General features: G+C 39.1%; 1 protein-coding gene across 1 annotated transcript in view; it reads right to left on the bottom strand.

Annotated features, from left to right (window-relative positions):
- Nucleotides 1–24,851, bottom strand: part of thsd7ba (thrombospondin, type I, domain containing 7Ba) — a 123,175-nt gene that overhangs the window by 64,719 nt on the left and 33,605 nt on the right. Inside the window, exons 3-7 of the mRNA XM_023424902.2 lie at nucleotides 24,546–24,794; nucleotides 23,493–23,662; nucleotides 18,041–18,199; nucleotides 11,247–11,447; nucleotides 569–760 (exon numbers count right to left, since the gene is read on the bottom strand). Of these exons, the coding sequence (XP_023280670.1) occupies nucleotides 569–760; nucleotides 11,247–11,447; nucleotides 18,041–18,199; nucleotides 23,493–23,662; nucleotides 24,546–24,794 (971 nt within the window). The remainder of the gene's footprint in view (nucleotides 1–568; nucleotides 761–11,246; nucleotides 11,448–18,040; nucleotides 18,200–23,492; nucleotides 23,663–24,545; nucleotides 24,795–24,851) is intronic.

Genomic DNA, 24,851 nt, shown 5'->3' with positions numbered 1-24,851 from the left:
GCTATGTGGCACTGAACCAAACGCGTTTGCTAAATCCAAAAATATGACATTCAAGTCTCTTTTCTCTGTCTTGGCTGCCTGAATCTGATGCCAAATCATGCTAGTGTGCTCTAAACATCCTGCGAACCCTGGTATTCCTGCCTTCTGTACTGCAGTATCAATTAAGCTATTCCTTTCTAAATAACTAGTTAATCTCCGTGCGACTACACTAAAGAAGATCTTCCCCTCTACATTTAGGAGAGAGATCATTCGAAACTGACTCAGGTCTGAGGATTCCTTCTCCTTTGGGATAAAAACACCTCCTGCCCTACGCCATGCTCTGGGAATAACCTGTTTCTCCCAAACTATTATATACTAATTATTAGTATTTAGCCTTTTAGCCTATTCAGCCATGCTTCATCAACAGAAATACAAATCAAAATAAAATCACCACGGTAATGACTTTTTGTTAGACTCAAAACTGATATCTGTGAAGTTCTGCACAAAAGAAGCAAAGCAACACAGCGACAAGAAATAGTCATTAACATAGGGTGAAAAGCCAAAGAAGTCAGAGAGAATGTTGCATTACCTTTGCCTGGGATAGCTAACACAGTGCGAGTGCGGCTTTGTCTGCCTTCAGAGGTCTTAGTGGCACAGCTGTGTGAGCAGGGGGACCAGGAGGACCAAGAGCCAACCACACAGTCTGCAGGACAGGCAACCTCGCAGACCACTTCTGTGGGTGGGGGGTCGTCTGCACAGTGAGCGATGGGCACATCTTCCCCTGAGGAAGGCAATTTGAGATAATAAAATTGAAAAGGAGACATAAGTCTTAAGGGTTCAAACTGATCTTTAGAATCGAGACCCTAAAACCCGTTGCACTTCATGTATTTTTGAACCAACACACATTGGGACTGGATTAAAATCCAAATCCAGATAAAGGACATGCATGAAGTGACATATGTAAATGAGAAGCATAAAGGAAGTATGACCCTATTTGTAACAAGCAGTACAATCATACATCTCAGATGATCAGATTACATGATTACAGTCAGTTCTCTCTCTCATCCACATTGGAAATGCATATATCAAATATAACGAAGACACACTGATGCACAAATGACCTGCAGAGGTGAGCAGGTTTTCATTCTGATCACACCGAAAGTAGTGAAGTGTAAATGCAGTTCACATGGAGTGCAACAACTGGAACTACAGTATGTGGTCAGCTACTTTGACATGCCCCACTTGTCTCAGTTGTCTAGTTTCTGTTGTTTACCATTGTCTGTAAAGTCTGCATGTTCTTTCAAGAGTAGAGGGGAATGTGTACCTGAAACGGTGTGCAGCTGAGACATGGGAAAAGATCATGAGCAGATTTTCTTGTCGCAAGATATACATGCAATCAGGCTAAATCTAGATAGATAGATAGATAGATAGATAGATACTTTATTGAACACAACTAGAACATAAACACATGGTAATATAGGAGTATAAGATGAGCACATGGTTGTTAATAGTAGCAAGTTGAAGATGCATCTTTTGATGATTTTTTTCTTTTTAATTAATTTAATAACTCAAAAATTCATACAATCCTATATTGGCAAAGTTTGCCAAATGGAAAGTTTTTTTGATCCTTAAGGGGAAACGGATTTCCTCTTCAATAAAAAATCCAGATCAAATGTAAGTGGGCATCCTTCCTAAGTGTTAGAAAAATTCTGTCGAACACAAATATCATTTTATTTAAAGAAAATTATCAGGCCTTCCCATTGGTATTCTGAGCTAGTTTTAAAAGCTATCCTTCAGCCTTCAACTTGAAGCCATGTTATGAAATATTTATCACCGCTCCCAGTTAACTCTTCCGTTAGGAATGAACCAGCAAAGGAAAGACACAGCCTTTTCTTTTTGCTGCACATGATAATGACTCTTCTATTGTGTGATTAAACACTAAAATGATAGAAAACATCCTCACATGAATGTTAATGACTGAATTATACCCTTGGTAAAAAAATTCTCTTGTATTTCTTGTATTTTTGGTTGAACCCTGCACAGAGGTAGCAGAGTGCAAGGTCTCTGTCTAAGAGAGAGAGAGATCAATTTCAGAGACAGGGATGCCATCCTGATGTCAAAACAATGCCAGCAGCCGCCGAGGCATTGTTTTCAGATATACGCTCACATAGCAATATCATTAACTTGGCTGAACTCAGTCACTACATCATGGAATATGGCTTAACAATAACAACCCCAGGGCATATTTGTTACCAATTTGTCTTTTTTTCTTCTTCTCCAAGTGAATACCCTTGATGCAGAGGAGGGCAGTGAGGAGTGCAAACCTAGGTATTGTGTCATTCGATAGATGTGAAAAACTCCCTTGGGGAGTCTGAAAATCTTTCGCCCATGAAGTCAAAGCATCAGAGATTCCCAATCATCAAAGCAACAGCGTGTATACAGCCGGAGACGTTGGCGTCTGCTTGAAGTAATGGTGAAATCCTACAGGCTACTGTATGGAATGCATTATTGCTGTCATTAGTGGAGATGTAAATGGAATGATATGGAGAGTTCTGCAGCTGAAGTTGAACAAAACTCAAAACTGGTCTAAGTGATACTTCTTCATTCTCAGCATTGACAATGTCTGTAATATGGCACAAGTGTAGGGATTTTATGATGAGTTAGTATTGAAAAGTACTGTAAAATAATGAATAAAACTAAAGAAATGCCTCTGGGGGACCAGAAATCATTTTTACAATTATATATCTCTAAGTGCACCTAACTTAGCAGAGATCTGGAGGCTGCAGCACTTGAATAGGAATTGTGCTGATACTTTACATAACCATTTTGAACTGACAGTAAGACTTTAAGCTGTGTGGGAATTCATTATTTTGGCTCACCATGGCTCCCACCCAGGTAATTACAAAGTGAGCATAAAATGAAACAGATTTTGTGCCATAGACGCTGTGAATCAACCTTTCTCACCTACATTCAGAGGGCTGGACACTGACACTGTATCTGTACTATCTATACAGTTCCTGTGTAAATGTTGTGGAGATAAGAGACCCGTTTTGCTTTTGGAATGTGAAAATGGACAATGACATACAGAAAGACAAAAAACTTTAAATGGGAAACAGGAGCCTGTATTACTTTTATAGGAATGACAGCAGAATTCCAGTTTGTCCAATAGAGAAACCAAACCTATAGATTTTAGATAGAGGATATGATGACAGTCATGTGCTTTATCTGTGCTTTGACAAAAATGTGAAAGAATATATACAGTTTGACAACAACAATGCACTTTGTCAAGGTAGCATTTCCTTTTGTTTACAGCATTACAAAGCGAAACTGTCAAATCAATGTAATTCAAAAATACTGTATTAGTTTTCCATTCTGTTGTTGTCAATTCATAATTCACACATACAAAACAATGATTGGTTATTTAAAGGTTATACATCAGAGTTCTCTTTCATCCAGTGGGAACATATTTTGGTTTCCTGACATGGTCGATCATTACTTCCTACACACTGTTATAAGGCTTTACAGTTTGAGATGAATCCATTGCCAGAAGCAGGACAGAATCCGGCCAAAATCAGTTTTCTCTACAAAGTATTATGTAGTGTGGAAGTTGAACCATCATTGAACTTACAGGTAAAGATAACGGTAAGATGATGATAGTCAGCAACACTGGTATAAGTCACATGGTGTTGGCACTATATTTTGACACAATATAGTGCATAAACTGATGTCATCAAGGCTCAGAACACAAACTATGTTCAGTTTATCCCTATTAATGCAAAAATATATGTGTGGCTATTTCGACACAGTTTACATTAAACAGATGTACAGAAGAGTATGGGATGTCATGCAAAACATAACAGGCTCTCTACTGCTCTAGGCGTATTTAAATATTTGTTTAGATGTATTACTGTCAACAGTCAAGTATTTGCTATCCCTTTTCACAAACTGCAAAATCTAATTATTCAACAGTTGTTCTGCTTGAAAATCACACAGGACTAATGAATATATTAGCAAACAAAACTAACAAAAGATTCTGAAAGCTATGCCCGGAAACATTGCCTAAAGATAAATTATAGGAATCCAAAGCCACATTTCATGTATGCGTGCAAGTGTATGCGTGAGACTACGTGTGTCTGTGTGTGGGGGGTGGGGGGTGGGGGGGACTGCAAATAGAGGCTGCCCTAGGGGTCCTTTTGCATTATTAATATAGGGATCTGTAGTTGGGGCTCTTACTCAGATATAATATCACTGCCTCCTGCATGCAATTTCAACATGATTTCTATTCTGCTCGCCCACCCACCAATTAACCTTCTTCATTGCTATTATTCAGGCAGATATATAAAAAAAAGTCTTTGCTTAAAAGTAAATAATCATGTCCACTCTCCACTCGACAGCTTTTAAGACAAAGCTGGCAGGAAAAAAAATAAAGCAAATTGGACAAAATCACTGTGAACATTAAACTCTTACAATCACGAACAGAATAATATCTTTAGAACTTCCTTACTTCAGAATTTCATTATTGGTGACAGTCACACAGCTTAGTTTAGAGCTGCTTTCCTGAGTTCATCAAAACCTGAATATTGCTGACCAGTCATGCAGAGAGAGCTCAGGCTGATGGTAACCATACTGCTGGGTTATTGCCAGGCTCGAAAATGTCAGACCATCCGAAGGTTTGGAGAGGTAAGCCAATACGCATCTATAAGGGGTCAGATCTGCCATGTCAGCTGTCAGTCACAGCTGCAACCCGTATGTTTGAATCAGATTGTGCTGTGGTTGGTAGGCACTGTAGTTTTGGAGATGGGACTGACTACACAGGTGTGTATGGTCACTGTGCGGTGAGTAGGAGCTGTCAAAACAACTTCACTAAGCCTGGGGCAAAAAGCTAGTGGGTTAGGCTAACTCAGCCCATTGTTTATATTTTGGTGTAGTTTACAGCCCAGTAATATCATTATGGGATATAACAAGTGCCCATTAGTCTCCCTGTGTAAGATGCCATAAAATGTTTCACTCAGTTTGCAACAACTCTAGATTTACCTTAATCCAGCTCAAAACCGCAATGCAGACACTAACGTGAATAAGATGATGTTGCAGATAACACATTTTAAGATTTAATTAATTTAAAGGTTGCCTTAATTGGATATAACAACCTAACTCTCTGCTGCCACCAGAACACCTGCCTTAGGTGAGTCATAACCCAGTCAAGCTAAAAAACAAACAAAAAAAAAAACCCCACATATATATATGATACTCAGAACCTAGCAAATAGCAAATACAGCTTTACACAATTACAGTTTCTTCTTCTCTTAAACATTTAAAGGTCTAAATAGTGTTTATTTATTTATTTTTTAAACTTGTGAGGGAAGCATTGACAATATCTTGTAGAGTAAGAAAGAAGTATACTGATACTGAGAAAATACAAATAAAAGGGTACTAATCTACTTGTACTTCACAATTTTAATGGAATAAAAAAGTATTCCCCACACAGACAGTTAAATGAGGACCAGAAAACCTCAAATTCAGTTGCTATTTAGTTGTTATAATCACGTGCTAAAGGAATTGCTAAATCACACCTCGACAACCTTACAATCATGCCAGAGCTGTCAAAAAGTCTTATACCATAAAGACTAACACTATTATATCAATTATAATGGGACTTCGCTGAAAGCTTTACAAAGACAGTCATCAATGTTGTATTTTACTTCAAACTTCTTAGATGAAATTATGTGTAACAGTGCAGTCTGATATCTCTGAATCTTCTGACAAATTTCTGATTTAGAGTAATGAGCACATATCACATACACATGTATTTTCTGTACTCTTTGAGGACTGTATCTGTTATCTATAGAAGCTGAAGTGGACCAGCAGATGGCAGGAAACGGATGCGAGAGATAAACATGAGTATATCCAGACTGTGTGTTGCACCAGACTGATGCATTTTCTTCAGTAAAGTTTTTGGGTAGATCCCTCTACATGATCCTCCTGGCTGAGCCCCAAAATGTCCTTAAACACCCCTGCGCCAGTCTATTCCATTTCATCCACACCTGAGTGGTTTTAGGAATTACCCCATGCATTCGCTAAGCAATAAAGCTGGCGTGTAGGTGTTAGAGGATGTTTTCTTACTGCTTCAGCAGCCATTGATAATAATTTAAATCCCTATCAGATAAACTTTGCTGAAAAACTGCTGTCTGTGACTCTTTACAGGCGTAGACATTCCTCAGACTACTTCATGAATTTTCAGGCTTGAAATGCAGAGTAGTTATATGGTGAGAAATTGGAAAACAAATGCTTACTCAATCAGGAAGTAAAGTGGAGAAAACATTGCATAGCTCTGGGGCGCCTGTCACTTCATTGAAGTTCACAATCTTTAAATGGTACCTGCCAGTTCACACACCTACTTCCCTTATTCAGGCTAAGTGTAATATATTAACATCAATGACAATTATCTTCATGGCTCAAGGTTTGTTTTTCTGCAATTCTTTTCAATGTCTTCATTCAAAGCAGCTGCACACTGGGAGCATTTGTAAATCTTTGCTCTAAGTGCCTCAATACATTGACGAACTGAATAATTCAAGAAAAATGTTGTCAATTCTTATGTTCAGAACATAAAAGCATGCTCACAATGGAGCAACACCTAATGGATGGTGAGCAAACTAGTCAGCCAGGAAAAGCCTGGTAATCACTGACCTTTCCACAAGTCAGCCATCAGCAAACAATGAGTGCTGGGTACTTATATGTACTGTAAAATATAATCGACAACAAGGCAACTATCTAGAGGTTTGAACACAAAAAATAAAACTCAACAGTTCTTCTTTCACCGACAGCTTGGCCAGGATTCACCGTTTAGAACTTCTTCTCTGAAAATATCTATTGGGACGGCATCGCTCAATGTACATTATGTGTACCCCATCTCATTATAATTATAAGACGATGAGCTGTAACACTTTAATAAGATGTCATTTTTTTGTTTTTTTTTTAAAAACGCCAGGTTATAAAAGGGTGAGTTTGGTTTAGGGTTCTTACACAGTGAAGCTAAATACTTCAGAGGTTAGAATGGAATGGGGACACTGTACAACTAGACCAGGGCAATAGGCACTGACTGACTGACTTAGTGAGTTCCTTCTAATTAAATATGTCTTCCTACGAACAGTGACACAGGGTAAGCCAGGATGAGCTAGATTGTAGACAAGGCCTGTCTTTCACTTTGTGTGCATCTTCCCCACTTCTTATCTAGGTAATCTGTTATCCATAAATAACTATGAAATCTAGATCCAACATCTTTTATGAACCCAGAGAGCTCCTTAAAATCAAGTCAGCTCAGTCAGCTAATGTATTTTTATGATTACAAGACAAGCTGCCACTATTGAAAAAATGATATGTGCACCCACAAATATCACAGATGCGTCCTGTTTATGACAACATAGCAGATTATTGTAAACATTTCTTTCATCTCTGCAGATATGTCACTCCTACATCTCTCTCCCTCTCCTCTCTACCTGTCTCCCCCTGTCAAATATTTTCTGCACTTCTCGAAAAAGTGAAAATGATTGAAACCAAGAAATGTGCGTCTGGAGGTACTCTCCACAGTCGGCATAAACATTCCTGCCACAACAACTCACACCCCCATTGCTCTCTCCACAGATTTGTAAAGTACCGTAAAATATTATTGGAAAGTCTTAACAAACACAGATGTAGCCCCATACAGTGATTAGTAGGGCTGCCCCCCCAATACTTGACCAAACATAAGTAGAGATAAGTAGGTGAAAAAAAAAAAACTCCACACGAAGTGGCAAAAGTCACTCACGAACAGACATTGTTTATGCAGCTGGTCCCTGAGGTTATTAGATAATAATGCATCTTGGGTTCACATGACTGGGCATATTTGGTAATAAAATAATAAACAGGAAATAGATATATTACAATGAACAGCAGCAACAACTTAGTTATCTTTACTAGCACGAGCGGGACTTCAAGAACAACATCCTTATGGCAACTCTTCAGGGACATGCTAGCTCAAATATGGAAACAGATGGTAAACACAGTCTGTGACAGTAATTGCACATATTGGGCAGGAAATTTAAAGGGGGGGGGGTCATTTAAAGAGGGTAAAAGATTCCTTCAAGAAGGCGACATGCATATATTGTCCTGTCATTCATCGAACTCAAACATGGCTTATCATTTCAAATACACAAGTAGCCTTACTTTAGCCACTTACTCATTAGTCATTACTTACTTAAAAGGCTCATTATAACGGTTTTGTATTTCTCTGTGTATGTCCTCTATGTAGCACAATGTTAGCAATGTTCCTTAAAACATCCTTTCTCAGCCCTGGACTCAAAAAAATTTCTGATGTCCCCCAAAAATATGCACTTAAATATAGGGATGCCCCGATTGATTGGCCGGCGATCATTATGGGCCGCTTCATTAAAAAAAATACGTGACAGGTAGATCGGAATTAATGCTCACCTTAAAACTGATCACCTGTGGTTAATACTCTGAGAGAAGCACCGTGTGCTGTGTAGTGTAATCCCGCCACCCACCTTGTAATATCATAACTGTACAAAGGATGGTCGACTAGAGGTTGAGTCCTCGCCTCTCATCTTTGTCTGCTTTTATATGCTGGACGTCTCAGCCCTGTGCGTGGTGCGCGCGGTTTTGGAGTCCAAACTGGAACAGAGTGACTCTCTCTCCTGGGGGTTGGTTGAACACTAGATAAGCTTGTCTGGCAATACGGGAGCTAGCACATCCCATAGTGAGACATCAAATGGATTATTACTGGAAAATTACTTCTATTATTACTTGAACTTTAGGTTATTTACATAACCCCAGTTCTTTGAGTAATATGTATGAGATGTCTAACCAGACAACCCTTCTTGCCTGCTCTGTTGGACGGACACGTTCACCAGCCAATCAGGATTTGCGTAATGAGATAAGTGCTTCTGAGGGTCGCAGTGAGGCGTGCTCCCATAGTGAGACATCTCACTCATATTACTCAAAGAACTGGGGTTATGTAAATAACCTAAAGTTTATTATGTATTCTTCATGTTCTGTGTTTGATATTGGGAATCTTTTGGGAGTTGAACGGTGGGGACTTTGAATAAAACCCTGACCTTGACAGACTTGAAATACAATTAGTCCAGAGTCTTTCGTGACTGGCAAAAGCTTAAACTTTATTTTTCCCAGGAGAGAAGCATATCTTCCTGCCTTTCTTCCAACATTTCAGTATTGCACAGACAAAGTGTCCATCATCTTTACTTGTGTAACAGCAGGGAAGGAGAAATTGAATGTGTTGAGACTAAATGTGCAGACAGACAGGCAATTAGCGGTTGCTTTCTCCAAGGTCTACAAAATTTATATGTCAAGCATAACAGAAAACTAACAAGAGGTATATTCTGTCTGGAGCAAAACCATGATGAAAAGGGGTCACTGAGATGTTTGCACAAAAAATAATAAACCTAGCAACAGACTTATTCTGTCAATCCAATTATCTGTCTGCCATTCAAAAATAGCAGTGCTTGGTTTAAGGAACATTACTTGATGTGGGTTTAATCAAGTGTAATGAGCATGTAGATGGTGCATTTTATTTGGTTTTATTTGGAACAAAGTACATTTAGACTGACAGCAGTCTCAAATCCTTGTCACAAGGATCATCACCCTGCCAAACATCTTTTCAATAGTTATATTTTATCAGAACCATTCACAAAAAATCTAATAGAAAAGCGGAAAATGCATCATCTCGCAAAATGTCTTTATCACATGATATGACGAATCTGTGCAAGCAGTTTAGTAAGACCCGTAATTACGTTTCATCGTTAGGCGACCCCTAGCAGCTGTAGTAATTGTGACTGGAGTGAAGGAGGACGTTGTATAAAGAGTGATTAAGTCTGCTTTAGGAAATTGGGGTGGATGGATGGGTGTTTGTTTCCTGTGTGAGACTGATTATCCATGTGTATATTATTATAACCACGACCAAGAAGGTCCACAACTTTAACCACCTATTAATTATTGTTACCATTATGAGGTATGGCACCCCTGCCACTACGGTCCTATGGGTTGTATCCAAAGGAAGGGACAAGCATTCACATTTTCTTTGTGTAGATTTGACAAGCAAGATTTAGTGGACCTTATTGAATTAGATTTTAAAAGACAGTAATGATGATCTGAAACTTTTCAGATTTAAAATGGAAACAATTCTCCTACCATGCCTTAAACTGCTTTTCATTCATACAGTATGAGCTGTGAGACTGTGAATCATACTGGCATGCTAAGTGAGGCTTGTAGTCAGTAGTACAAAGAAAGAAAACACAGAGATCCTTACAATAGTTTGCATCACTTAGCAACTTGGCCTTGACACTGTTGTGACTATGTATGAAAATAACCAAACACGCTTGACTGGTAAATCCGATAAGCCAATTAAGGAAGTAACAGTGAACAACTTGTCAACATTCACTAACAATAAATCCGCCGCAGATAATTTCATAAGACTTTTTCCTCAAACCCGCCAAAGCTCAGTTGTCCTGTCAAAACTCATTAGACTCCCCCATTGGCTAATATATTTACGCCCTTTTCTGCCCTCCTGATAAACATACACATGATCCATTGTGACAGCATAATAAAACACAGGCAAAAAAGGTTGCAATTAGATTTATAATCTATGGAAATGAGCAATTAATGCGTGGTAGGAAGCTGTGATTCTGACTTTTAATCAGGTCAGTGTTTTCTGTGCCCATAAACTTGATGGTCCCTCATGAATAATACATGCTCTGTTAACGTTGATGTTCCTATCACCCAATATAATGATATGGCTGAGTACAATGGATCACATTATACCTGATAGTTCATGCATCACAATACTATTGATAATGTTATTGTGGCCAGACCACAGCACTGGTAGCTCTACTATAGCCTTAATGAATTTAACAGCTAGCTGTAGTTCTAGTCTAATTCTATGTGTGAAGAAATGTTGCAGTCTATGATTAGCACCACCAGAGGTAGACTTGCTCCTTTCAAATAGTAACAAAATCTGGCTGCCAGAACCTCTAAAGCACATTATATGGTTTGTTTAATCCATAAATGAATTAAAGTGAAAAATGAGATAAAGTGGTATCGATCTTCTCTTCTAACTCTGGACAAGTAAGCATATTTCACAAATTGTCAAAATATACGCTCAAGTAGGCTTTAGCTGGAAGAAGGCCAAATTGAATGACCGAGAAAAACTGTCTCTGTGTTAAAGTGATTGGACAAAAGATAAATGAGAAACAAAACAATACCTTCAGAGCTGACACAGGTCACATTCTGCACCGCAGTTCCAGGACCACAGGAGCCCTTATTGGGAATGCAACTTCCCTCTTGTTGGACCTGCCACAAGTAGCAGGTGGGATCCTCACAGGGGACGGACTCTACCAGGTGAGGACAGGTCTCTGGAGAACTGCTGGACTCCCACAACACCTTTCTCTTCCTCTGTCTGAAACCTGACAGAAGTCAAGGGGAAGTCAATGATACACACCACTTCTCAGCCAAACACTAGAATAGAGCATTGAGATTTGTGTTACCACTGTCAAACTCATAGCAGAAAGGTTTGTTTGAATTCAGGCCTCAGTGCGGTCCTTGTATATGTACAGATCCCCAGATTATAGCTGCTGCAATAAACTTAGACCTGAAGGTCTGACAGATGTGGACTTTAACTCGATACTATCTGTGTGATGAATTATTTAGGTCTCATTAGCTATGCCATGATGAGCCACAGAACCTCCCAATAAAAGCTATAATGTCTCACTGATAACCATGAAAAGTAAAGGAGGAGCAGAGAAAACTAAAGATATAGTTTTGTTCTAATTCTTTTTGGGTATAACAACAGTTTGGAAATAAAATTATATTAGTTATATGTATGGTCTAAATTAAAGTACTTTTTGTTATTCATCTGTGAACTTACCTTTTTTTAGAAATCCAGTTAGGAGGTAATGAGATTCTGTATCTTGTAATGAAGGAGCAAGTGCGACTGTACATGTATTTTTGAAACTCAATTTCAGCACCAGGAGCTGCCCACAGTATCTTAAATAGCTTGGTGCTGAGAGACACCTAGAATCTGTTTTCAAGACTCTTTCCACATGAAAAGTATAGATGGCAGCCAAATTGATATAGAGAGGAGATCTTGGATTTGATTTTCACCTTGGTAAATGGCTATATTTGTCCGACTAGGTGGAAACTGTCAACTCAAACCCTTCTCATTCCCATCACTTTTTCCCTATCCAGTCTGGTTTCAAACTGATTACCATCACCTGGTTTATTATGCGCCGGCTCCCTCCACACTCATATATCTGGGCCAACTAAGTTTCAGTGGTATGATCAATGTGTATGTTACTTTGGCATAATCACTGTCACGGTCAATTTTACCAAACATTTAATCAGACTCTTAAAAGGATTTCATGGATGCATCCAAAAGTTGTTGCTTCCTGCTGCAAGGAGACGCTATTACAGTAGTGGTGTACAGTAAACATGGTGTTCATCACATGAGCTGGAGAATTAGCAGAAAATGTAAATGAGCTGCTGAATATTCCAGTTCATCTAAGTAACTAAACTAGGTAACTAATAAGAAAAAATGTTCAACCTAAAACACATTCATATTACGAATTAAGAAAAAAATTGTTCAACTGCAAATTTTAACCATTAAGTTTTGTTTATTCCATTTTTGTCCAATTTTTAATCTTTAAAAACAAACAATGCATCTTAAATAAACCCTTTCTTTGTTATAACGAAGAAAAAAAAAACACAAAAAATAATATGTGTATCAATTGAGGTTTTCAGGACCCAAACACAGACACAGGCTGATAGGTGAAATGAAAATACTTAAATAACTAAAATGTCCAAGACTTACAAGCTGGCAGAAGCACTTGGAGGAAACCCCAAGAAACATCAGGAAGCACGGAGGCCCAAACACAGGAACAAAACTAGAAAATCCAAACCGAAGTAGCAGTAGGAAATACAATCTGAAGCAGGAAGCATCACATTAACTGACAAAGTTCGTCTGATACGACCTGGTGAAGGGAAGACCGCAGGACACAGCTGAAACTAACTGGGGCGGGGCAAGCAATCAGACAGGTTGGAAAAAAAAACAAGAACAGGAAGTCAAATTAAAACGATAACAAACAAGAAAGGACATTACAAAATAAAACAGCTAGGACAAACAAAGAGCGGCTGAGAGGGGCAGATGATGACCACGTGCACACATATCATTTAGTGGAGAGACAATTTGATTTTAAAGAATGACAAATGAGAAGGTGTTTAATCAAAAGTGTTAATGATTGGGATCAAGTAATAGCAGTTGGCAACACTTTCACAGTGACACCTGTCACTCCAGTTACTGACTCTCAACTGTCTTTTCACTGCTGCTGCTCACTCTGTTATTAAATTTGGGCCTACCGGCTGAGGTGTACTGGCTCCGCTCTGACACCTGCTTAACACCTCTGTAGGAGTGCAAATTAAATCAGTAAGAACTGAACATAGACATAAGATTTCTCATATGATGTAATATAGTCAAACAAATTAATCATATCTGAAGGTAACGCTTCGACCTAAAGAAATCCTTAAGCAGGAAAAACCATGAGCGACTAGTAGTGTACTAAAAATAATAAAAAAAATTTTAAAAAAGTAAAGCATACCTGTGTAGCTTTGCTTCTCAACCCAGCCATTATGTCAAGGTTTTTAAAGTTAAAAGCTAGCGGGAAGGAAAAGGGTACGGCAGATAAGGGAATAGCATGTGACAAAGGTCTCCTGTCAGATTAAAACTGGGGACGCCACAGTTACATGGTCTAGGTGTCTAGATGTCACATGAGGAGATATTTACTGGGCCTACTGCAAGTCACTGTCACGGATACAAAACTTTGGGTTAGTGCAATTTTTTTCTATCTCGCAGGTTAAAACTACAGATGCAAATTAACCCAGCTGCAGTTTATCAGATTTGCTTTAAGTCTGTTTTACAGTAACAGTAAAGAGCTCATATGAATATTCAAACAGGTTTCACTCCACTGATCTCTTTGCACAGAACAATGAGTGTGAATTTTAAACCCCATGTTTTACAATGGAGGCACATTATGAAGGATCTTTTAATAACTAGTATATACAGGAGAATGATTACGGAAAGCAAGACCTGTTTAAATCTTCATAAGCACACCTGGCTATTGTTTTAAGAAAAGTATTGAACCTATCCTTAAATTTATCCAATCTGATGCTGCATAGCAACACTTTTGCAAAAATACATGGAAGAGTTTTCTGCTGCTGATCTTGAAGTACTGGTTAAAGAGAAAACTTTTTAGAACTGTAATCATATTTTGCACCGATGTGTGAGGACCTGAAAACATGTTGTCAGCTCAACAAAAACATCAGTGATTTAAAAAATCAATGTGGGAGACTTTTTGACTAAATTCTAGCTGTAAATAGATAAAATAAATATATAAATATTTATAAGTATTTTAATTGTCTGATTCAATCATATCACCACAGTGGAACAACTGTGAGCTACTGATAGTCAGGAAAGCTACACGTTCAAGCAGGAACAAAGGGAGGCAGTAGATGAAAATGTGTGGAGACCTTAAATGTATCATACAATTGTCAGATAATTTTATATCATATATATATATATATATATATATATATATGAAAAATCACACTGACTTATCTAGGTATCTCTCTCTCTCTCTCTCTCTCTCTCTCTGTCTCTCTAAATGTTCAGTGGAAATACAGATATGATATTAAATTTCAGACAGAATTTCCTCTGGGGCAGTTGGCAATGATAAATCAGGTGCAGCGGCTTTTAATATAAATTTCTTGTCCCCCCTCTTATATGTTGTGCCTTAAGTACTTATTGGAGTTTTTAGAGGTGCCCCATCCACTTTACCCCAACAAAACCTCAGTCTGGGCCTTTAGTATATGTGTGTCCATATTGTTGGTATGTTCTGTTTTTAATAGACAAAAATGACAATGGTAGTGAGATTGAAAAGGAGACACGAACAACATGACATGAACAATAAATGGCTCTAAAGATGGTTTAAATGTGTGATTAGCAAATTGTCCATTCACATGATCAACATTTTGACATAATCATTATCATTACGCCAGTTTCCTAATCAATAACCTAATTAACTCATAATTTGATTCATATTCCGCACTCTTGAACATTGATTCTCTCAAAGCTGAATTTTTAATAAAGCATTAATTTCTTCATTAAAAGGATCTCACTGAGTAGACACCTCATGTTCTAATCTACAGTCTCTAGTGACTACTGAGCTCTTCCAGTTCTCTGATGATACCAAAAAAAAAAAAAAATGTTCAGGTAGATGAAAGACGATAGAATAAAAATGCTTTCTAGGCTCAAGCACCTCTTCCAGTAAATTTCCACGACACTTGAGCAGTAGCAGCGTTTTTTCTGGAGCCATACTAATTTTACCACAGCTCTTACACTTGGCAGAAAGGTCCTATATTCTTTCCCTCCACAGGTGGAACTGTCTAACCCCAGGATGCCCACTCCACAGATTACATCCCCTGGCCAGCCACTGGTGTGAGGCACCAGTTCAGGAGCCTGATCTGAGCGGTGCCACCCGAGTGTCCTCGAAAGAGTAGAGACTGTGGATCGATTGCAGTACTGCCCAGAGCACTTAGTGCTGCTCACATCCAACCATGAAAAAACAATTTGGGACGGGCATGCCCCCATGGATATTAATAATTGAAAGGTTTCTTGGTCATACCAGGTTTATGTCAGGGAAACAAGGGCTACAAGGGCTATCCAGTGATTTTCTCCCTACTGTTGTTCAGAAATATCCCTCCCTTCTACTAGAGGCATTACAAAAATTCTATCCAGTCACCTCCCGTGTTCAATTCATTTTTCCACATAGCTGCAAAATGTGATAGGCCAAGATAACATGCAAAAATGTGAAAAGCACATAAAGCCACTCTGAGGCAATTTAAATTTGTAATTTTCTAGAGAGCAAAGCTAGGGCAGCAAAAGCACTTTGGCTGGTTGGCTCCTCCACCTGAAAAATGGGCTCCCGTGGGCCTTTCGGTTAGATTCCGATGTTGTGAAACATAAAGGCTAAGTGCACATTCAATAGGAACAAGAAATTCTCTGCAGCTCAAGGACCACAGGCAAACGACTTGGATCATAACAATACTCTACTACTCAATAACTGTTCATTGCTTCGCAGGCAGCGGAGCTCACTGCGAGGGATTTTCTATCGGTTTCATACTCTATTTGCTGTGGGCTCTGGCTCTTTATGAATGCCATCAAAAGACAGTATGCCACAAGAGACCCCTGTGCAAAACAGCAGATGCTGTGTTTTCCACTCCTTGAAATATATTAATGACACTGTCTGTGAGAGGAGCCGGCTCATCCGAGAGATCCAGTGTTGGCGAGTGTGGGCACTGACCTGAACAATCCACCCTTCAGTCGCTCCCCGGGGCGCTTTCATGCACATTTACTCATGGCAGGGATGAGGTCACGCTGCCCTTTTAGCACAGCGCTAACACACTAACAGCTCCACCACTGCAATCACACTGACTGAGAGACACACACACACACATACACACATACACACACACGCACTACACTCCACGTGCAGTGTGTAGCCTTTCCAAAGCAGTCAGATATGACACACGCTCACCTGTGCAAAATGACAAGAACATTCAGACAGCACAAGCGTGCAGAATACTTGAGCACACCTACTTGCACACACCACACATACACACACAGACAGGATGCATCTTATCTGCTGATACTCCTATCACCCTCCTGGGGACCGAAAGCAGAAGTACAGGTGTGCTCTCTTTCTGTCTTTCGTCTGCCCCGGTTTATACGTGTACTGCCTCTTTTCAGAACGCACTTCCTCTCAGCCTGCAGCTTATCAACAAACAATTTACGATTCAAACATATTCTGTCTCTCTCTCCTGTTCCGACAACATCGCTCTCTTGCACTGTCATTCTCTCTCTTAGCCTCTGTCAGACACAATAATTCTCTCTCCTTCAGTGTTGCCAAAGCACAGCACAGTCTATTGTTTAGACATACAAATAAACATGGTGCAGTGCTAAATTAAAAACATGTAAATGGGTAATAGCTTTCAGGTTAATGCAAAGTCCCTTGTTGACCTTGTTGGAGGTGCTCAGCTCTAAGGCAAAGATTGCTGTGAACAGCTGATTGTAAATGTATAAAATGGCTATCTGCATGGCACTCAACAATGCTTATGATCTCAGCACTGGCCGAACTGTGCTATTATCAGTTTCTATTTTAAGTCACATCAGCCTGTTAACTAGATATCTGTCGTATCTTTTTGGACATCTGTTCCCATTCCTCTGTCCGTCCACCTGTCAAACGTGGATCTGAGAGAACATTCATTTGCCTTTGAAGACAGCTGGAGGGATGATGCTTGTTGGAACAATTTTCTGACACAAACACTCCAACCCACTTTTGATAAGGTTGTTATCACCTTGTTATCATCTTATCTGTACGCTAGCTAGCTCGTGTTAACTGTGGTCAGTGGTTTCATCTTTACATTAAAACCATTTACTTTACTACTTTAGCCTGCTGTGTGTTGTTACTTCACACAGTAACAACACACAGCAGTTAGGATGCATTTCACACACTGAAATGTGGAGTATGTTCTGTGGATGCTGGGTGGATGATTGTCTGCAATGTATTTGATTATTTTACTGTAACTAAAGATTTGACATCTCCTTTTCAACTGTAATAAGTAGTTACATCTGTGGCTCAACTGGTGGAGCTTAGGCTCGGTCCTTACCGCAGAGGCCACGGGTTCGAGTCCGACACAAATTAAAATTAACTGACTACAGCAGTCACCGTTTCACACCTCCATGTCACAGCCTTTTTTCCTATATTCTTTAGTCATTATTTACTACCAGACGTTGTTGCTGGGAGGTGAAAACATTAGACCATCTATATCATGAGTAGAATAATATCTTTGGAAAACATGTTCTATACATCATGACATAATGACAACTGTCTACAACGACAGAACACTAAACTTTACTTTAATTATTAATCTTTTTACTCCACCGTACCTTTCTTCCCCTGTGGTTCTCTGCAGTTGTCATGCAGGCAGGCACCCCAGGTTGACCAATGGGAGAGCACGCAGTGGTTCTGGCAGGGGATGGAGCAGTTCTGGACAGCTGATGGGGGCTCTTCACCAGCACACAGTCTGGCATTCACAGGCCTGGATACTGAGCAAACAAAAAGAACGCAGGCAAGGATAAACCATGTTAAAGACAAGCTCAGACACAAACAGGCAGCAGTGGAGAGAGTGTGTGTGCGTATGTTTGTGAGATTGCTGTCAAGTAATATGTATCTTTTGACTTGGAATCCAAATAGATGTATGTGCCAGATGTTGTGAGGAGAGTGAGGAAGATGAAGAAGAATCACTGTCATCTGACTGAAAAGTATGGATGTCATTTAGTTCTGATTGTGAAGACAGTAGCATATACAGTATATAAGTAAACGCCATGGCTGCAGATCTTGTACACTGTGATGAAAAGCAGGGTGGCTTTAGCAAAGCTTTTTCTGCAGTAAAATAGAAAGGAGAAAATAGAAAGAACAGAGGAAAAATTGTTCTTTTCATCTCATGCTTGGCTCAGGAGAATATTAAATGGAGGGCAGCGGCCAGCTAAGGGAGTAAACAGGAGCTGAAAAAGGAGATATTAAGGCAAGACACGGTGCAACCAATTCACTGTTAAGCATGGCTGGCATCATTTGTAGATCACAGAGAGCTCTGCCACCTGTAATGGGCTTTGACATTAGTCTCTCACACAGAATAAGAGGGTCTTTTTTTTTGCCTGTCCACAACACAGGGATTTGTTCATTCTAATATTCCATTTGGATGCACCTCCGCACATCATTGAGACGCAAATTTCCATTTAAATGAGAGCCCAAAGAGAAATTCACTAAATGTCCATTGTGCTTTTTGTCTTTTTACCAGAAGTAATATAAATGGTGTTTGATCTCCTTTGCAAAAATGAGATGTTTGCTTAAACACACTGATAAGATGCCTGGTGGAGATCTTTGCTGCCTGGATTGTGATTTCTTGTGTTTATCAATGGCATTCCTGCAGTGGACGTCTGACAGGAGAAAATCGTTTTCCACATTACTAAACCAAGAAGCTCTCCAAACTGCGCACATACAGTCACATCTGTTTACATTAGCGAAAGCTGAGTGGGTCACGTCAAGACACATATTACAGCTGACAAATTGATCTTTTATCCTCACATTGACTGGTTCAAAGAGCTGCCTTCATTGATATTCTATACTCAGCTAGAATATTCACTGTCCAAATACACCTCTGATCTTCTATCATGTCTCTGCACACATCTGGAGAGTTAAAAGGGCAACCCACAGCAACTGCCAAAACACCTCAGCTATGAAATGAAGCCACCCAGGATCATCAAGTAGACAGTATGACAAAGAAAAAAAAAAAAAAAAATGGACGGAGGCAGGATTATTAGACAGGAAAAAGTGTGATTTGAAGAAGGGGATCTTGTAGCTGAAAGCCATTAAAAACTACCCACTGTGCTTAATTAAAAAGATAAATGAAATACTTGGTATGCATGTGTTTTTTATGTTTAGTGATGTAGTGATTTTATAAGCCTAATTGAAATTTTGTTAAAGAGTATCATTTTTTTAACTGCTTGGAGTACATCAATAACAATGGTTACCTTGGTGATTCTGGCAAATATAACTTTTTGCTCTTTCATCTAATCTGTATTAATGAATTTGCAATAAGCAATTAACTTTTGCATCACGTAAATCCTGGATCCTGAGTTGTTCAAACGGCTTATGATGCAAACTCCTTTAAAGTTTTGAGTACATATCTTTGGCGCTGCTCTCCTGCACTGAGTGATACAACATTTGTGATTCAACCTGGAGCAAGCTTTTGACAGTTTTTAGGTTTTCTCCTTTATTCTTAAGTTCTAATGTCTACCTTTCCAAAGAAAAACTTCCACTACACAGGAAGTGAGTTACATGCTTCTGACAGTAGGAAAAAGGCTGTGTAGCATGCTGAGTGAACAGTGCCTCCACCCCTGAGCAGAAAGAAGAAAGTGTGGCACATAACAAAATTCAAACTTGGGAAACTCATTCTCAGACTTTGGGCGAATGGCAAATGTTAAGAGGGATTGGTCAAACGTTCACACTGTAAAAAGCTCATTGTGTCCAGCTAGCACATGTTGTTCTGTCAGGGCTGATAGGGTGGGAGGCGGTTGCAACAAGTAATTGTAACTGTCCCCAAGCTAAGCAGCCAAATCACAACAGACCACATTTCAACATTTTTAGTTTAAAATAGACAAAATATGCAGCTAATCAGTGCTGTGCCAGTTCACACTTAAAAAGAACTAGCTCAAAGTTCAGTTCATGAAGATGAAAATGAACTAGTTCACGTTTATAGTTCATTTTTTAAAATTTTGAACAAAATTCACAGTTCCAAAAATGAACTAGTTCACGTTCATTTTTTCCATTTCTTTTTTAATAAATAAAGGCTGATATTCTTTTTCAATAGAACTTCATTCTACCCATGCATCACCAGCCCCAATTCATTGCCACTCCCAAACTAAATGAATTATTGTATGCCAATGAAGAATCACAGACGCGAGTTACATTTAAAATCCGTATATAAATATAATTCGTCTGAGTCTTCACTCGTTTGTTCATAAAACTGCTTCAAATGCTCGAAAAAACTGGCTTCAGCAGTAGTAGATGCGTCCGTACCGTCTGTACTGCTAGCACCAGCCAAGCATGGCCGTTTCTATGGAGACGTTATGCAGTATGCCGTAAAACTGACATATGAAGTGAGCTAAAACTCTCGTAAAACGTAAGCCATGCTCGGTTGGTCTGGTCCAAATAGTCTCTGAGTAGCTGAGAGAAAAGCAAAAAGTGTTGCAACCGTCCCCAGTCTTCCCTACACAGGGCTGAATGTCATTTGACATTTTTTTGAGACATGCAATACAATATGTTTGATTGTAAACACAAGCATGAATACAATATTGTTACCTACATAAAACATTATAAATTTTGATTTTTTTTTTCATTCAAATCAATCATTCAATACTTGTTTTTGGTTGAACAGTTCTGGATACCCGCTGCTATAGACATGTGTAAGCCTGTAGCAGAAAGACTATTAAAGTTCAACATCTAATAACTTAGAGCATATGTCACTAAACAATGCACAATAAATACACAGCAGATCAATTACCAAAGTTCAAATAAACTTTCCCTGCTGTGTCGCCCACCTGTATCCCAGCACCTGTGATCTCCTCACGTCTCTGGAGGCATTAGACTGGCTGTTCGCTCTGCCTTTAAGACAAAAACCACAAACACAAGAGGAGCTTCTATCCCTTTTTGATAAACTACAGTCTTTACATCAACTAACTAACTGTGTTATGCTGCTATGGCACCTGTGTGCATTTTATTACAGTGAAAAACAATCTGCATGACACCAGCACAATGCATAGTAACATAAGTATAATTCCCTTTAGGACAGATGATCAGGTTTCCCTCTGTGTTCAAAGTAAACTAATTCACCCCCTTTAATACTATAGCAGATACGGCCTTTTTGATATACTTTGTGTTACAGCACTACAAGTCTGCATCAGCCATATTTATCAACCTTATAAAACCATTTTATAATTTTTTATTTTTACTACATTTTTTTTTTTTTTTTTGAAAATACCCATTCTCTCTTACAACCCAGGCCAAGCACAATTACACAGTTGCTTGTACAATATAATGCCATCCTAGATGTTACTGTGACCACCCCCACATTAAAGTGATTTAGCTGGCTCAATATCCGCACTAACATTAGGAGGTAAGCCTGAAAACACTAATGAAAATACTCTTTTAAACTTTGGCTGTAATAACACCAGTCTTTGTGTGCATTCTGAGATCATCCTTGTGTAACAACAGCGGCAGAGGTTAAGAATTATCAGCCACTGTATCTGCACTGTGGAGTTTTTAATGACGATTATAAGAATGTATAAACTAGGACTATTGTGCCAAGCTAGTTCCTGATTACCAAAGCCCACTAGGGAGCTGTCTGTCCCTTTCTCCTGATGAATATGTTAATGTGTGCATATGCTTTGACTGGGAGCACATACATGGTGGACAGACAGTAATGGCCTTGCCTAGAAGTAGTATTAGCGGTCACAGTGGTTTTTCTTCTACAGTGCGAACACAAATGGGTGTTTTCACACAGATTCCAAATGTTCCTGTTACCTGAAAAGAAAAAAAGAATTTGAAAAAAAAAAAAAATCTTCCATATTAGAAGTAGAATGATGGTTATGGCTACATTGATAGATTACCTTTATCCACAGGTTTTACAACTTGTCTTTCATTCACACAAACACACACACACACAGTAACTGGCACCAAGGCACTGGTCCATCATTCAGTGTCTTGCTCAACAACTGACATTTGGACAGGAGGAGCTGGGGATTGAACCTATAACCCAGTGATTGGTGGACAACCGGCTTTACCTGCTGAGCCACAGCTGTACCCACTATTCCACTTCTTTACAATACATAATCATCATTCAATAACAACTAGTTTTGGTTTATTCTATTGTTCTATCCCTTTGAAACCTGAGCAGGTCATTCACAATTTCTCTTGGTCACCGACGCAAACACACACATCAAGAGCGGCGAAGCTACTGTGCTCATCCGGAAAAGTTTGGGCTTCGATAATTTCCTATTGTGAACTTTATTGCCTCACAAGGCTGCTGGCATGGCTATAGATCTTAAGTCTTGTTAAGTTTCACAGGATTTGTGATTTGTGTGTTCCATGAAGAGGTGTGTTTCCTTTAGTTTTACCGAGCAGTCCATCTATGGAGGTAGGAATGTCAGTCTAGAGCTAAAGTTTAGAGAGGATTTGGACAGCCTCTTTTCAACTCCAACATGGATAAACTTTCTGTTTTGTTACCTAAGCACACCACACCTGTGTATTGAAATACAGGCAAATTGTTTAAAACTGCTGCCTATGTAGTTCCTTGCTGCTCTGTGGTTTGTCAGCTTCCCAGATGGAAGAAATGTACATTTTATATGAATCTGACTTAGCAAATTCTACAACTGAAAATAATACTAACAAAAAGTCCTTGAAATGAAAAACATTACACCTTTAGAGATAAAATGATCTATTTCACATGTGGGGTTATGGGTCCCTGTTGTTGAATAAAACCTTGGCTCCACCATACTGTAGCTCAAGAAAACAGTTCGAATAAGACGATAATCCCTATTGTCCTCTGCACTAAAAACAAGGTTTTAGCTTGATTTTTTTTTTTTTTTTTTTTTAATACCCACGTAACCAAAATAACCAGAACACTGTGCTAGTAACTTTCACATTAATGATTTATGCTCATAGCTTATAGCAAAACACACCACTGAGTTTATTCGGAATTTATTTATTGTGTATCCCTTGAGTCACCGTGGGTTTCCAGCAAGCCCTGGGTCAACTATGATGAAGAAGTTTTTTTCTTACCTTCTTTCCTGTGATGTGGTGCTGAGACATCAGGGACTTGAACACAGTAGGTCTTCCTGGTCTGGATGCCCTCTCCACACAGTATACTGATGTTAGCCAGCCGCCGGTCCTGCTGGCTCAGTAAAGGGAGGATGCGACATTCGCCCCAGTCAGTGATCCTCCAGAGATACCTTACAGAGCACAAAGACATGCAAACTCATGTATCTTCAGAAAGAAAGCTGCCATCCATTCAGAAACAAACTGATAAATGATTGTATTTAAAAAAGGTTAGAATATTATTATACACACAGCATTGCCAGCTGTTTCAAAAAAAAAAAAAAAGTCTCACAAAGAAAAAGACAGATTAGCGAGAGCAAGAGCCTCTCTCACAGCATGTTGAAAGGAGAGAGGCATGATTATTTTAATTTCAAAACTTCTAAACAAATGTTTGGTTTCAACTATGAAAAATGTAGTGGTGCAGAAAGCAATAATATTTGAGGAGTTTACCAGAACAACAGCCTGTAGTAATCTATCAAATGCTTAATTTCCGTAATGAGTTTTCCCTAATCATGTAAATCCTCTGCTCTCAGGCACTCCATGAAGATTTAGCAAATAAAACAAAATCAACCAGCAGGGAAAATAATTCTCTATTGACTACTTTGTTTACCGCATGTAATATTAGCTAAAGCCTATCTTAACTCAAACAACCCTAAAACAATGAGGCTCTGTCAAACATGTTTGCCATCCATGTCATGTCCACTGGGTCAGGATCTCTCAATAGCACAAGGTTATTGTAGGTGTCACAAGATAATTGAGGAAATGCCCAAAAATATGCACAAAGTAATTCAGCGGTAGAATCATGAATATTTGCAGCCTCTAGGCTTCTTCTCATAATTATTCAGGTGAAAAAGCTCAGAGAAGCAAGATTAATTATTATTCAATCATCATTTGGATTTAGATTTTAACATGTTTTGCATAAACATTTGCATCAGGTGATTACATATTAACAGAGCTTTTGTTTTGGAGGATTGTTGGCTGAAAATAAGATCAGAACCATCACTGTTAAAGAACTACCTGGGGCAGTTTGGAAGTAAATCTCCTATGATGTTGCAAGCTTCTTTTTCCTCAAGGGCAGGACATCGTTTCCCCCCACCAACTGGGATCTGCGTCATGATCCGTGACCGGAGACGGTAACCAGGAGACAGGTCGGTGGACCGGCAGGTTTTAGAGCATGGGCTCCACGATGACCAATCGGACGTCTGACAGTCTTTGGGCATCACACATGCCTGGAAGGTCAGGGGGGAGCTGTCCTTGGTACAGAGACTGCAGATTGAGAAGAAAATGCTACAATTGTGACACACTGACGAAACTTTATTCCCC

The sequence above is a fragment of the Seriola lalandi genome, unplaced genomic scaffold (genome assembly GCF_002814215.2).
Source record: "Seriola lalandi dorsalis isolate HSWRI2012SDOR001 ecotype SW California unplaced genomic scaffold, Sedor1 jcf7180002054758, whole genome shotgun sequence".
Classification (NCBI taxonomy): domain Eukaryota; kingdom Metazoa; phylum Chordata; class Actinopteri; order Carangiformes; family Carangidae; genus Seriola; species Seriola lalandi.
The sequence above is the reverse complement of the archived record's forward strand: the minus strand, read 5'-3'. Positions and strand labels throughout refer to the sequence as shown.